General features: G+C 39.8%; 1 protein-coding gene across 1 annotated transcript in view; it reads left to right on the top strand.

Moving 5' to 3' along the window:
* Positions 1–15,709, top strand: part of TCERG1L (transcription elongation regulator 1 like) — a 275,073-nt gene that overhangs the window by 149,139 nt on the left and 110,225 nt on the right. Inside the window, exon 5 of the mRNA XM_019502183.1 lies at positions 14,636–14,761. Within this exon, the coding sequence (XP_019357728.1) occupies positions 14,636–14,761 (126 nt within the window). The remainder of the gene's footprint in view (positions 1–14,635; positions 14,762–15,709) is intronic.

Raw genomic sequence — 15,709 nt, 5'->3', positions numbered from 1 at the left:
TATTCCAGAGTAAATACCGGTGTATGCTCTTACCTTACAGTTAGTTCAAAATGTCTTTATCCTTTGTGAAAGTGGGGTAAGCTACTTTATGTTTACCGAAGTAAGCATGCACATGGACAATTAGCGTGGAATTATACACTCTCTAGTTACCTATCAGTATTGTGTTAACGAAGCCATGAGCAGAGCAAGAAGCCCTGATTGTCTTAAAGCCACCATGCCTTCAGTTCTGTTTCTCTGTCTTCCTAAATGTCTTTTCTCTGCTTTTAGCCCTCTTCTCTCTTTGCAAGTTTCCTCTGATCCTCCCTCTATACTTCCTTCTTTGAAGCAACTACCAGTTTTGTCCCATAATGGGCTTTGTTCCACCTTCTGTGTTGATCTTTCTGGGGTTGGAACAGGAATGAAATGAAGTATCGTTACTGAGCTTTAAAACTGACTCTCCACTGAAATTAATAAGACTCAGGGGAGTTTACCTTTTGGAGTCATTGTTTCTGACTACCTCTGCTCTGCAGCCTCAGGCAAATGTCAGTGCCAGTTATAATCAGTTCACGTTTGGAGTTCTCTGAAGAAAGACATGATTCAGCACAATCTGAGTATATTGAGCAGGCTGCATGAATGGGACAAGATTGTTTTATGTCTTTTTTTTTACTCTTTTTCTGCAAGTAAAGAGAAGTAGTAAGCCATATCAGTCTGAAGTCAGGCAGAAGGAATGGCAGGGTAGCACCTTAGAGAGACACTAGTTCAGAGAAGCATAGGTAATAGGGCTGTGCTAACCAGCTGTGTTTTGATTCCATTTGGGATTTGGCCCTTTCAGGACAGTGAATCATTTCAGTGTTTTGGATCCCTGTTCCATTTCGATTCAGCTGAATCTGTTTCGAAGTTTTGACACTGTTTCAGTGATTCGGCCATGGGCTATAATGGGGAATCACTAAAATGCCTATAACTTTGTCATTTCTTGCCTGATCTGCATGAAAATTGCATATATGGTAAGGGAGCATGAAGCTTGCCACGTTTCGAGGAAATAGGTGCAGGGGGTTCTGTGAAACTAGGCCTCAAACTGTTCAAAGCAAAACTCATAGCATGTGACTTTGTGTGTGTGTTAAGGCACAGCAGGATGAAAACAGCAGGGATGGTAGCCTGTAATGGGGGGCTTTCCTGGTGCTGGTCAGATCTCCACCTGCCCACCTGTTTCTGGGCCAACCACCCACCCCTCTTTCTCCTACCACACCGTGATGAAAAACTGATTCAGGTGTTTCCCAGGTGGGAGGCTGCCCATTTATGTGTCTTGGGGTGACATCCATTCTGCACCTCTATACCCTCCCTACACTGTGGCCCATGCCTCACACATTGCATCCTTCACCCCCTCCAGCTGTGGTCCCCTGTCTGGGATCTTTGGCTCCCCCTTAGGCCCTGGCCCTGTTTTTAGGCCAGTCAGAATTATGAACCTCTTGCTCTAGGCATTGCTTGCAGTGGGCCCCTGGCCCTTTGACCCCCCTTTGGGTCCTGGCCCCAGCACAGACCAGTTGAGAGTACTTCTGATATGTTTTATTAGACCAACTGAATAGGTGAAGTATATCTTAGCAAGATTGCAGGTTTAAAAACCCTTTGTCAGGCTGCAGAAGCATCTGCAGTTGATGTGTGCTCTTCCTGGGTGGAAGGAATAGTAAAGAAGCCAGACAAGATAGCCAGTCAGTGAAAATGTAAATTGAGGTGTCAGAGAATAAGAGACAGGCTGGAAGGGGCAGGCAGAATAGGGATGTGGCAGCCAGATAAAAGTGGAGAGGTACCTGGGGAGTCAGATGTCAGGCAAGTTACAGTGTGTCATAAATCCAATGTCTATATTGAGTCTATGAGTTTTTGTATCCAGGAGGTCGATGAAGTGAAGTTTCATCTGCCATGCCTTGATGGAAAATTGATTCAGATGTTACCCAGGTGGGAGGCTCCCCATTTAGACCTCTGATGTCTAAGGGTGACATCTGTGTTGCAGCTCCATACCTCTCGTACGCTGCGGCCCATGCCTTGCAGATCCCAGGCAGGTAATCTCACTTGGAGCCTCATAACTCCACTGTAACCAGGAAGACTCAGGCCTCAAACATCTTATAAATCTGGGCTTTCCCTAGCCAGGACTGTGCATGCACATGGCGCCTCCTACCCACCTTTCACCAGGGACGTTTGTGGCATTTCTGGGGTGCTGCTGCACCACTGGCAATCCCACCAGGCCTCCTGACCCTGGCAGGGTGCAGCTTTACGTCATGCCCAGGACTTGGGATGTCCTCCTTCCCCATAGCCCCATCCTATACCTCCAAGTGCATCCTGGCACGGGAGCTCAGTAGGGACATGTTCTTCCCCTGCTGGCTGGTGATACAGTGAGTGCCACTTCCAGCTCGGAGAACAGGGCATTTAATGGTTGTGAAACCAAACCAAAAAAAAAAAGGAAATTGGTGTGGATGGAGTGAGGAGGATGGTGCTCACTCCCTCTGCACAAGAAGCTTGGGGAACCCCAGTAGTGTGAGGGTTCCAGTCCTTCAGGAACATCAGCTGCTTCACCAGACCAGGATCCAAGGAGGTATGGTGGGGGTCACAACATCCCCAGCAATGCTGAGCACCCTCTTGCTCAGAACACTGGTCGGTGGACAGGACAAACCATGGCCAGATCCTGCCACATCTGGCTGCAGCTTGTCCAGTAGGCCAAGGGATTGCAGAGCAGCAGCTCCATGTCCTCAGTGAGATAGGTAGCCACCAAGGCCTCAGTGCTACCTGCCCGATGCTGGGCTCCGCTGCCTCTGGACCCCAACACGGAAGCCATGCCCTTGCCCCACATTGGAAGCATCTGTGGTGAAGGAGACTGGCTGGTGGATGGAGTGCTGACATGGTACAGTTGTTCCCCTATTCCACCCCCCTCACCCCCCCGTCTGTGCCTTTTTGCCTCCCAGACTATGTTCACCAGCACCTCCTTTCAGCAATCCAGGGTTTTTGCTGGTGCATATGCTCCCCTTCACCCTTGGGTCGCACATGGCTGCCAGCATGTGGACCACACTGGACCACAATGGATCCAGGCATTTTTTGATGCCCTCCTTCAGCCGCTTCACCAGTGCCTGCACCTCTGGTGACAGCAGCTTGCCCCAGCCAGGAACATCGATCCCCTGAAACTTCTCCATTTGGTTCTGAAGCTCCCTCACCATGGGAGTCACCTGGCTAAAGAAAGCATCGCCAGTGTGGAAGCTCTCGGTGGCCTCGATGAATGACTTGAGGACCACCAAGATCTGGGAGATGGTATCCCACTCATTTTTGTTAAGGGAGTGCTGATCCCAATCTCCCCGAGCAAGGCCCTCTCATGGATGGCCTTCTGTTGCTCCATCAGCCTTTCAAGCATCAAGTATGTGGAGTTACAATGAGTCTCCACATCCTGCATGATTTTGTGCTGTGGCATGCTCTGCTCTGCCTGTTTGTCCCGCAGCATCTTGCGCCCCTTGACACTCCAGTGGAAGTAGATTACAGCTCTCCATCTGCTCCCTCTCGCTTCCCTGCCAGAAGACCTTACACCTGCCTTTCCAACATACTTCACATTTGGCATGCTAGAAAATGTGTGTCTGTGTGCTGTATATGTGTAGTGCTTTCCTGCACAGTGATAAGACACTGCCAGACAAAGCAGAGCTTTCTTTTTGTTTGTGGTGAAAAAAAAAACAATAAATAAGAGGATTTTTAGGGAAGACATATTTGAAAGGGATTAACAATAGGGATGGTAGGCAAGGGTAAGTGGGAAAGGATTGGCTAATGTCTGACTAAAACTTGGTAGCAAGAAACTACCTACTGCTACCAGCCTAGACCCTTCAGATGCTGTGCTCTGCTGCTTGTGTTGCAAGAGACAGATCTCACAAAAGACAGAGACACACACACACACACACACACACACACACACACTGAAAACAAGTGAGCAAAGAAGCCAACCTGAAAAGCAGTTTGTGGGAGAACAGGAATGATCTATTCGACTAGATGCTTTCTTCCCCTTCAGGGCATGGAGAAAGGCTCAAGGAGGTTGGTAGCATTAGCTAGTTACTGCCCAAAGTAATTCCAGAGCCTAAAGTTAATTTCACATTACAGTTTTATCAGTCTTAAGTTATGACAGCCAAGACATTTATTTTCATTTATGTAAATAATGTGTTCTCATCAAATATATTAATAAGTGTGTGACATCCTTTGCATGGAAGCTTCAGATTTCTGAACTTTAACCTTAACTGATTTGACCTTCCTGGGAATCGTTCTACTTACAGATAGGCTGCTTGTATTTTCAAATTAAGTGAGAATCAAAAGGGAGAAGAGTAATTTCTTAAATTATGTAACCTGCTAATGTAACTGTCTTGCTTTAAGTCTAACAACAGGACCACAGTCAGAAGGCGGGACTGAGTTAAACCCTATAGACCAAACTCATTCAGAGAGACATGAGCAATAGCTTACTTCAGATGTAATGAATAAACAAACATAGGCCTGGAAGATGTTTTCTGATCCATTGAGTCTAGTCCCCAGAATTTGAATTATATAAATCTTCACAGAGATAATGACAATCCTTCTTTTCCTCGTCATTTTATTTTTACAACTAAATTTACCTAAGCTTAATCATAAAAAGCACACTCTTGCATGGCATGTGTGTGTTAGGTTCTTTATGATTTGAGTTTAGGTATTACTCTAGCCCTGAAGGTTAAATTCAGTTCATTTTGAAAGCTTATGTTACATTATGACATTGAACCAACTCTATAGTGCTTATTTGGCATTTGCATTCCAAAGCAGTCTGTTGCAAAGATTGGTTTTTTTATGAGCATAAAGTACTAAAAACACAAATATTTATTCCTTAAAAGTTATGATCGCCTTAAATCAATCAAACATATTTGGGTGAACATAAGGTATATGTGTGTGGTCCACACATATGCAATAAACAAAAAAGTCTGAAGTGTGGATGGAATTTGTGAGCTAATTTCTTTACTGCCAATGAGAGCTGTGCTATTTATGTTTATTGTGCCTAAGTGTGAAAACAAATCAACATAGAAAATTAGCTGAAAGAGATAAGACATTGTAGGGAAGCACATTGGAGCAATCAATATACCATGCATTGACAAAACAAATAGAATGAATATCAAATAATATATATACAATATATCAATCATATGGATAATGAAATATACCATAAAAGGTACAGGCATTGACACTAATTTCCAAAGCTTAGCATCCATATATGTATTATTCCTATGTATGCACTGACTTTATTCATACATATAACTAATGAGTTTAGGAATCTCATAATTTATGTGCATATTTGTTCATGCTTAGCTTTGAATTTCTGATCCCTTTAAATCTTGGCCTCTGTATGGTGAGGATAACCATGGAATAATTTCCTGCAAATATGAATGAAATTGCAAGCCACAAGATGAAACTGTGCTTTACCTTTATGACTTTTTCATCTGCATTCTAAAGTCATTTTCAGTGAGCTGCAATTTTCTTTTCTAGGCTGCTGTGCAAGTCATGGAGGCCAAATGTTTGTTGGGCTTCAGTTTTTGGATCGGATTGCTGTTCCCTCAAGATTATAAACAAACATGATATGGAATTTACATGAAACTATACCGAAATAAATCTGAATTAAATCCAATGCAGAAGGAAAACTGTAGAAACAAGTTTAAATCTGTAGTTAAGAACCCAAATCTCCTCCTTTCAGTGCAAAATTAAGTGTGTGAAAGGATGGACTTAAAGTTCTAATTCAAGCCCATCTCTAATGTTTTTGGAATTGATTTGTTCTCCAAATGCAAATTATTCTGTTTCCTTTTGACTATGGGGAATGAGTATAATTCTTTATAAGTCCGTATAATGATGTTACAGTCTGTCAATAGCAGTGAAGCTGTGACTAAGAACCTCAATATGTTCCTGGAGAGGCTCAGTCAGCTTAGATGGTTTGTAATGACGTATTTTGATTACATTTTCCTACAGAAAACTTTGATTTAAGAGTATAAAATTTGCAATAGAAATAAAGGAAGGAATGATATTATACTGCAGTTGGAGTTAATCCCATGCCTACTGATGTCAATGAGAAAGCTCCATTTGAATTCAGCAGTGTAGTATTAATCATTTGTACAAATTTATTTCAGGTGAACTCAGCTGATCAATCGGTAGCTATACAAGACACAAGGGAAAATTGGCCCCAGTAAACAAGACCTAAATTCAAATCTCTTTTGGTTCACAAACACAATGAAATTTGTTGATCTCATCCAAATCTTTATATGCCCACATTGTTGAATCACAATCCAGGCTATCAGACCTATAAGTCATATTTTAATAAAGATTGACGACGGGAATAGTGGGAATGTTGCAGTGTTGTGTATTGTTGGAGTCTGGGCAATATTAGATACTGGAAGTTAAACTAAGGTTATTATAAAGAGTATAACTTAGAAGCTGTGGGCAACAGAGACATGGTGAGTCTGTCCTGGTACCAGAGATCCAGAGTAATGCAAGTTTCTGGCCTCAGGGCAGTCTGCTGGCAGGTCTACCTAGAGAGCCCTCTACAGCCCTCCAATTCACCTGACATTTTGGAAAATGCTGGTATCCATACTATTGAGCAAACACAGAGGAACCAGATAAGCAAAAAAAATTCCTGCAGGAAAAGAAACTGACTCTGAAATATTCTTTGTATAGACCAACCTCTTCTCAGCTGACTTTGATAATTTATTTCTCCTTCTGGAGGACGTGGTTGGGTATCTACTCGAGGTACTGTAGATAACCCTCATGCTGGGCACATCTACATGAGATGCTAATTACACAGTAATCTAAGAACACCACAGTAGAGCGTCACAGCACAGACAGTGCTAATACAATACTGTGCAGTAGCATCAGTAAGAAGGCATTCGCCAGCGCTACTGCACGGTAAATCTGGTTGCTGTGCATTTAATTTTGTACGTGGTTATACAAGTACTTGGTTATACAAGTACTAAATTAAATGTGCAGTAACCACTATGCATTAATGAACATGTAGATGTTTCCACTATGTTATACATCAAGGGAGTAAGCTGGTGAAGTAAGATATGTTCCATATAAAAAGGCAAGTGTTTTTGCTTCTTATGGCCATTGTTCCAGTGGATTAATTTTTTGAGAGCTAGTGAAGCAGTAGACTCTGTTTATATCCACTTTGTAGTTGGTGCCTGTTTCCAGTAAGAGATATTGAATTCACTTTCCACTGCCACAGCCTCATGGAACATGGTCTTCTACTGGGAACACATCAATGGTATAATATAGTAGAGACTTCCAAGAAATCTGTCCCTAAATGTCTGCCTGAAAGTTACTGGGAATTATCAAAATGTTAGTGACATGAGTGAAGCAAGTGTGGCATTTTCATTCTAACTTTCTTCATGAGTCTTGTCACCTTCAAGATATTTGAAATAATTATCTACTCTTTTCTGTCTTTTCCTGGGCAGATGAAAAGGAGGTCATTATTTGCAAATTGATTCCTACCACACCAAAATTAGAAAAGATCAGAAAAACAAATACCATTTTAATCTGTTGCCAGAGTAGCTGAACTAATAGAATAAAATTTTCCTTATTGTTCACATCAAAATTATTTAAAAGTACTTTGAAATTATATCCTTTATTCTATAGAAAGTTACTTATAGATTTATAAATTATAGTCCTTGTGAGGATCCTTTGGCCGGTGTTCGTAAAACAGAACACTGTATATGTGTGGTCTTTTCCTGAACTTTCCCAGTATATCTGAGTATAGTTCGCACTAAAGCATTAGAACCCTTATGGTGCTTTCTGAGAACTACTTTATTTTTTAAGGCCCCAAATCTGTTTCTGTCAAAGTTAATAGTTTTGCCAATGACTGAAAAAGGAGCAGAAGCAGACCCTAAAAAAGAAATCACCCCTGCCTGAAGTCACAACATTTCTTCATACTGGGGATGGTTCAATATTTTGTTAGAGACGACCAAATTCAAGTCTCCTAGATTTAATAAAATATTCTCTAAGCTGCCTAACATCATAGTGTGTAATTCCTCTCCTCTAAATGATGGTTTTATACACTTACATTTAATTTTACATGGGATAAATGTATTACAATGCAAAGTGATCTCTTCCTTGGATGTCTTCTAGGAATGATTGATTTAATAACTAAAAATAAGAAGGAATAATGGGATGGTTTTTTACTGACATATACGTTATAGCTGTTGGCAAATAATCTTCTCAGCAGTTCTCTAAAGTAATTCAAACTATCTTCTCAAGGGCAACTATCAATAGACAACTATGCTCATAAGGAGTTTAGGGGTAGCAGGAAGAATATTAGGACCTCCTTTTGAAGATCAGGGAGATCCTATTACATCAGCTGTTTTCCTGTCCTACTTGATTTCTCAATAGTCTCAGGCTAAAATATTAACTTGGCATTTCTTCCACCACTATTTTCTTACTGTATTTACTGAAATTCAAGACAACTTCAAATTTAAGATGACCCCTCAATAATTAGATTCTACACATGAAAAATTTGTTAATGAGATATAATTTTCCATGTGTAGAATCTAATTATTAGAGGGTTGTCTTAAATTCATACCATGCTCCTTACCCTCCCACTGCTGCAACAGGGCAAGAAGCAGTAGGTGGGGAAGTTGGCAGGGAAGTCAAGCAACCCAATTCTCACCCCTTGTCCTCTCATACCTTGCCCCCTGCTAAAGTGCTTACTGAAGTCTAGGAAAGAAGCTTGTTTCCAAAACTTGAGGAAGGGCGCTTTGTGCCTGAAAGCTTGTCTAATATCTCTCCCAACTACACAGTTTATCTAATAAAAAAAATCCCAGTAACAAACAAAACCCCCTGGCTTCTTGCATATTTCCTGGATCATCATGGGTACAACACCCCAAACATACTATGGGTCCTGAAGGTCCTGCTTTAAGTCCTCCCTTAAGATATATTTGCAAGAAATTGGCCAGGTATCACTGTCTGGATAGTACAGCTGTTTATTTACTTTCTAAAATGGTGATTTAGAGCTACAATTTAGCTGTGCCTTAGCTAACCAATGTTAACATATAACTTATTTCTGTTACCATTATGATTTCTGGTTATTTTTTTCCCCTACTACTGTGACACTTATATTATGTCTGTGACTATTTTATGTCTGTTTTATGAGTAAACACAAAGGGGTGCCAATACTATTTGGATTTTTAAGTGCCACCACAATACAATAAGGACAGTGCACTTTATATATTATGTACATATACAAATATACCTCTGTATCTATCCATCAGTCTAGGACCAGTTTCTATTCCACATATGAGGTGCACAAGTGGACTGACATACCTAAATGCAGTTCTATTTCCAAGTGTTTGAAAAACAGTTAATCTGAAAAGGGAGCTAGGCCCTGTGTGTTGCTTTCTCATGATTCAGTCTTAAGATCAAACTCAATGGTGTGTTACAAAAGTAGATTAATGGATTTTCAGGGACCTGAATAGAGTAGTATAAAATGCACTTAGGCACCTAAGTCCATGTAGGTCCTAATAGGCAGAATAGGATCTGGCCCATAATGCATATGTTGTAGTTGTGATTTATGTCTTTTCATTTTTTTTTACCTTATTTGAGTTAAATCCATATTATAAGTCGAAGACTGGCCTGGGTTTTACCCAGCACTTTTCCTCCCACTGCACTAGCTCCTAAATCAATCAGTCTGTCACAGGAATAGACTGGAAGGGCAAATTCATTGTAATTTTGGATTCATATGTCCCTTAGAGAGAATTTTTGTGCATGTTAAATTATGAAAATTAAATCAGGGTTCCCAACGTTTTTATGCCACGGCACAGCAGTCACAGCCAATTGCAACCAGAATTTCTGGCCAGCAGACAGGTAAGGATATCCCTGTCCTCTAGGCAGGGGGGTGGGCCAAACCCTGTGCTGCTGCAGGCCCTGCAGAAAGAGTCATGGTCTCTCCGCCCGGCTTTGGGGAGCCGCAGTTTGCCAATCTGTGGACACTTCCAGTCTGGCAGCCAACTGTGCTGTGGACCAGCAGCTGACCCACCATGGCCCAGCACTGGGCCACGGCCGAGGGATTGAGAACCCCTGACTTAAATGAATGATGTTACATGGAAAAGTCTGTTCAAATATGAGATACATTTCTTGCATGCATAAATTTTTTCAAATGTCTCAAGCAGAGGACAAAAACAAATATTGATGTAATACAAACACACACACATACACAATACAATAAATATATATTTTAATTTGATCTATAACTTCTATTGTCTCCATTCCTAATTCTGCCACCACATTTGTGTGATCATGATTTCAGGATTAAGGTCTTATTAGATGTCTACTGTTCTACTATAAATAATGTCTAGTAAAACCACAGCATAGTGCTGATTGATGAAATACTCCTTTTAAGGTGCCACTTGAATTCTCCAAAGGCCTTCACTCTTGCATCAGTGAAGAGAGAAGATCAAAGATGGATCTCAAGTTAAAGTGGAGAATGATAGTTTGCTACCCTGAGTGTTCATGGTATATTAGTTTCAGGAAACAAGTGCTTCTCTTGGAAGACAGGAGGCATGGGGGCTGGTGAATGGACAGAAGGTAGAGGCTTTATAAATAAATCCCAAAATAATGAATTTGTTAATGCTAACACATATTCCCTGCACAGTTTTCATCTTGTGAAGTTACAAAGAATTTTAAAAATAGTTCAGTTGATAGGTAGCCATTTCCTGATTTTGGCAGCTGACAGCCTACATAACACAATTACAAAGCAACACATGAATGAAACGCAAACCAAAGTCTACCAATTCTGGAAAAGCACCAGTAGAGCTTTGACATGCTCCTACAGTAGACAACCATCCATTTTCTTAAGCTCTTGGACCAAAGTTTCATATCTAGTTCACTATGCAGTTTAGCTACCTAAAAAAATGAAGATCTGAATTGACCCTACCAGGAATTTGAACCTGTAATTCAAAGAGCCCTATGCACGATGTACTCCAAAATTGTATAACAATAATATATGCAAGAGGAAAACATTTCTTAGGGTGCTGTTTTTTATTGGACTAACGGTACAGTTGGGATAAAGTTAGATAAACTTTCAAATGTAAGACATTCTTCTTTAGGTGACTGTAGACATTTGAAAGCTTGTTTAATTCTATCCCAACTCTATACATTTGGTTCAATGCAAGATATCACCCTGAGAAACCCTTGCCTCTTGTATATCTGGACCATTGTGGCTACAACATCACTCTTACAATACCATAACAATAAATCTTTGAGTAATAAAGCAAAAAACTGAATATTCATCTGTTCTCAGACCAAAATATGTATCCATCTCCATGGGTACAAATTCCAATTGTTTCTCCAAATAAGTCTTGCAAACGTGGAATGCCCATGGCATATTATGAATCCTATCTGGTATGGTTGTCTCTTGCCAGAGAACATTACTGCTGAGCTGATCGTACTGTTTTCTGGGTCACTCTTGAAACCGTAAAGGTAATGAACCTGGAATGAGCCAATCTCCTTTATCTTCTCTGTGCCCCACTAACATGACAGGGAATCCCTCTGACTAACCATAGGTCATCCTGATAGCATTCACTGTGCTTTAAAATCCTGTGTCCTCTAATTCCATAAATATCATACTTAATATTTAATTCCCTGAATACCAGATTTTTTTCACAGACCTGTCACTTTTGTTAAAGTTTTTATTTTTTTCTTGCTGGTTTTCTTAGTCATTTTAACCCTTTATGAAAACATTCCTTTCAACTTCTGTTAAACTTTACTACTACTAAGTTTTATATTTTTGCCACCTCTGCTGCAGTAAAGGACAGAGTCTTAAAAAAATGGAGCATCATTAAAATGATTTACTGTGTTTTTAAATCCTCCTTCAGCTCTTAGGAGGGTACATCTCACTGATCTGGTTTATAGCCTAAACTCTAATTTTCCTCCAAGAAACTGTAATTGATAATACGGGAATGCATTAAAATAGCAGCTTTAAAACACATTAACTGGAAAAGACAATAAATATTAGTCAGTAGTCCTGGTGATATATTTCTATAGAGTTTCTAAGTTCAGATTATGTGCCATCAGGTCTAGGCAGGGAGCTATCCCCCAATTTGAAAGTTGAAACTAATGATTTTTTGACATTATCTGCAGGGTTGCTGAAATGTAAGGGTGGATGTCATGCATTAACCTAACTCACATAAAGCTCATTAACATGGAACTAATCTGAGTGTTCCCATAGTGTATCCTCTGTGATGTAGAAGTCCCATGGGACATTTAGGATCTGTGGCAGGTAGAGGAATCCTAGAAATCTAGCTCTATTGAAACCATGTTGCCAGGGAACTAGTCCATCTCAGTGGAAAGATCATTTGTTGTAAGATATGTAATAGGAATTAACTCAACTATTATTCTGTCCCAGCTCCTTTTATGGTGCTTTTTTTTGTGCATGGGACTACTGTGACCACACAGTGTCAGAACATTTGCTTCATCCTGACTGGACCATTGATCATTACAATATATTTCTCCAAAGTTTTAAGTGACTTGAGTAAGAAGCCCTGCACTTATTGGGGAAACAACAGATGTTACAATTGTAATTTGAAGAGTGGAGGTAGGAGGAAGAATTGCAAGCGTTCACTGTGAGTGATTTATTCTACTCACTTTGCATGAATCACTTATATTAAATTCAAAGGGGATATGCATGCATAACAGCAAAATATACACGACTAGTTCTTTTTGTTGCTTCCAAAAGAGCCACCTTTTGAATATGTCATGTCTCTTCAGTTGTCTCGCTAGGATGAATCTTATATCTTTGATTACTGAATACTCCTGGCCCCAATTGCAGCAGCTAGAAGTTTCAATGTTAACTTCATATATTCTGATTTACATCTCAGATATGAACAAGAAACAAAACATTCTTCTAATTCAAACAGATGCAAACAGTATTTTTAATAAATAATGCTTATATAAGCTATAGTATTTATTTCGTAAAATGGCTTTGTTGTATATAACAATTGGATGAACATGCTGTGTGTTAGTGGTAGTTTTGGTTACTAATATAGCATCAGTCTCACAATCAGAGAGTCAAAAGGCATTCTTAGCTAAGTCATATTTTGTATTATTCACATAAATGGCACATACACAGCAATTTTTGCTTGTAGGTTGGGGCTGGGGTGGCATGGGTGCTAAGGTACATACATGGTTGCCCAGGAGTTGCAAGTTTGAGGCTATGGTAAAGGACTCATGGCATGGCCCTCACAAATTCTGATGAATCTGCAAATTCTGCTAAATATTTCATCACAAGGATGAAAAAGAAAAGGAATGCTCATAGTTTGTAGGAGCTTGCTCATAGTTTTCAGTTCATCAGTACCCATATAGGCATACTTGCTCTGGCCACGCAGCTGTGCAGCAAAATAGTATCACTTATGTACATGTGTAAAGCCAAACTTTTAATTGCAAAAAAACCCCATGACTAGCAGGTTTTAGATTGAAGAGGAGTTAGGATAGCCTTTTCATCTTCTAGCCCAGTAGCCAATAATTAGGACATTGGTCCAGGGATTGGTGATGGTATCAAGACATAAGCTAGTCATTACTCAGACACCTCTCTAGGCCTTGACACTGGTCCAGTGGAAGGCTGAATGGGAGATGTGGGGCCAGGATAAAGAGAACAAACCAGATGGTTAATGATATGGATGCTACCCTGGAAGGTATGGGCCCCTATCTTGTAGCTTGGGCCACTTCTTTCCCACTAGGGCAGAAATTTTCCAGTGTTGTTTATTCAATAAATATTAAATGCAAGGTGCAGTGAGCAAGATTCAAGAGGAATTTTTACAATACATAGTAAATATTAAAGAAGTGTTCCATAGCAATGACCATGTAATGTGGAAAAGGAGAGATAAAAACTACTGGGTACAGGTAAAGTATTCAATAAAATAGATGTACAGGAAAATTTGCAAGTATGGAATCATGCTTGACCACATGAAACTGTGCAACTAAAATCACACATAGCTGTAAGTTAATGCTGCAGTTCTTTCAATGAATTTGTCAGTGGCCCTACACTGAAATATCTCTTGAGGAATAAGTGGTCCAGCTTTAGTGTAGCATAGTTTTAGCAGATGAAATGGATGAGTCATCTATCATTTATAATTTTTTGATCAATTTAGCCATTTTCCATTTGTGAATTGTTTGTGAGCAGATTGTGTTTTCCTTGGAAGTAGTTCTTATGTTAAATTATTTGCCAAATATTTTCTGTGAATAATATTGGGTCCTAAGCAGCCTATTTTTCCTATATGAGGCATTAAAACTGCTTTGGTTCATTTTGAATAAGACAATTGAATGTGCTATATATTTAGTTCCTCTTTGGTTAAATATGTCACCAGGAAATTCATTTTCTAGTGGAGCTACTGCATGTTTCCTAAATCAATAAGATTTTCCTAGTAATTTCTTAAAATTGACTGCTTTTCTTATAACCTTGTCAGTGTCCAGAGTTACTAACTAGAGCACACACAAAAGAAAGATTGAAACATTCAAAGGAATGCTTTGGAGGATGTCTCCAATTATATTTAACAGCCAGTAAATAAAGGTGCTTTGAATAAGATTGCATAAAGATTATTTTTGATAATTTTATTCAATGGAAAAAAGTAATGTTTTCATTATGGTTCACATGCAGGTGCTGCTTCTAGAATGGATGCCCATATGACTCCTTTGATGCCAACTCAAGTCACCAGGGTAACTGCTGTATCTACACCAGCTGTGACTTTCATGGCAACCAATTTGGTGGATCAGACATTAACAGGTGTGTTTATGTTTCAATGTACTGATTATATTACTAAAGCATATGTTGCATATTTGTGTATTCCCAACCAAATCATGTTTTCCATACTGAAAACTGAAAAGCATTTAAAAAAAAATTCTGCAAGTGTACAGAATTTTTTCTAGTGCCTTAGAAATTTGTTCATAGTGTGTTGGATACTATTCACCCTGCCTGGTGCTTGGCATCACCTTTGCATGTAGCGATACAAAACACCACAGGCACTTGGCATGAGGGTTGCACATCATCACAGGTGGACATGTGAGCTTCAGTGCCTAATGCCAAGGTCAGTGTTGGTGGGGGAAGGGGAGGGGGCACAACCAGCCCCAACTCTGTTCAGAGTAGGCTGAGATTATAGTAAGCTTTGCTATGTGACTGCTCAGAGCATATTCTGGCAGACAAGTTCTTTGGGTAGATGTGATATATTTTATTAGACTAACTAAATAGTTGGAAAAATTGTTCTTTGTGAGCTTTCAGGCACAAACACCCTTCTTCAGGCATAGTTTGTGCTCAAAACCTTGCAAAGAAAATTTTTTCCATCTACTTATTTGGTCTAATAAAAGATATCACATCTATCCAAAGATCCTTGTCTGCCTATGTCCTTAGACCAACATGGCTACAACCAAAACCCCCAGAACATATTCTAACATTTAATGTGGCATGACAGTACTTACTACACTCTAAATAAAACACGTGCTCAGTGACCCATGCAACAAGATCTACTGTTAGTGGCAGAGGAACACTAGAATAAAGTACTTCCTCTTTCCATTTTGAATGAGAGGCTGAATCAAGCTGAGGTACTTCAAGACACTGAAGCAGTATGTATGGTCTGGATAATAGGCTCTTTATGTTCTCCATAACCTGACCCCATATTGCAACAGTAAACAAGGTTTCAGTTCAATTCAAAATTTTACCTAGCCATAAGCAAAAAAA

The sequence above is a fragment of the Gavialis gangeticus genome, unplaced genomic scaffold, assembly GCF_001723915.1.
Source record: "Gavialis gangeticus isolate Ggan-Ray unplaced genomic scaffold, GavGan_comp1, whole genome shotgun sequence".
Classification (NCBI taxonomy): domain Eukaryota; kingdom Metazoa; phylum Chordata; order Crocodylia; family Gavialidae; genus Gavialis; species Gavialis gangeticus.
This window is presented reverse-complemented; position numbering and strand designations above follow the sequence as displayed.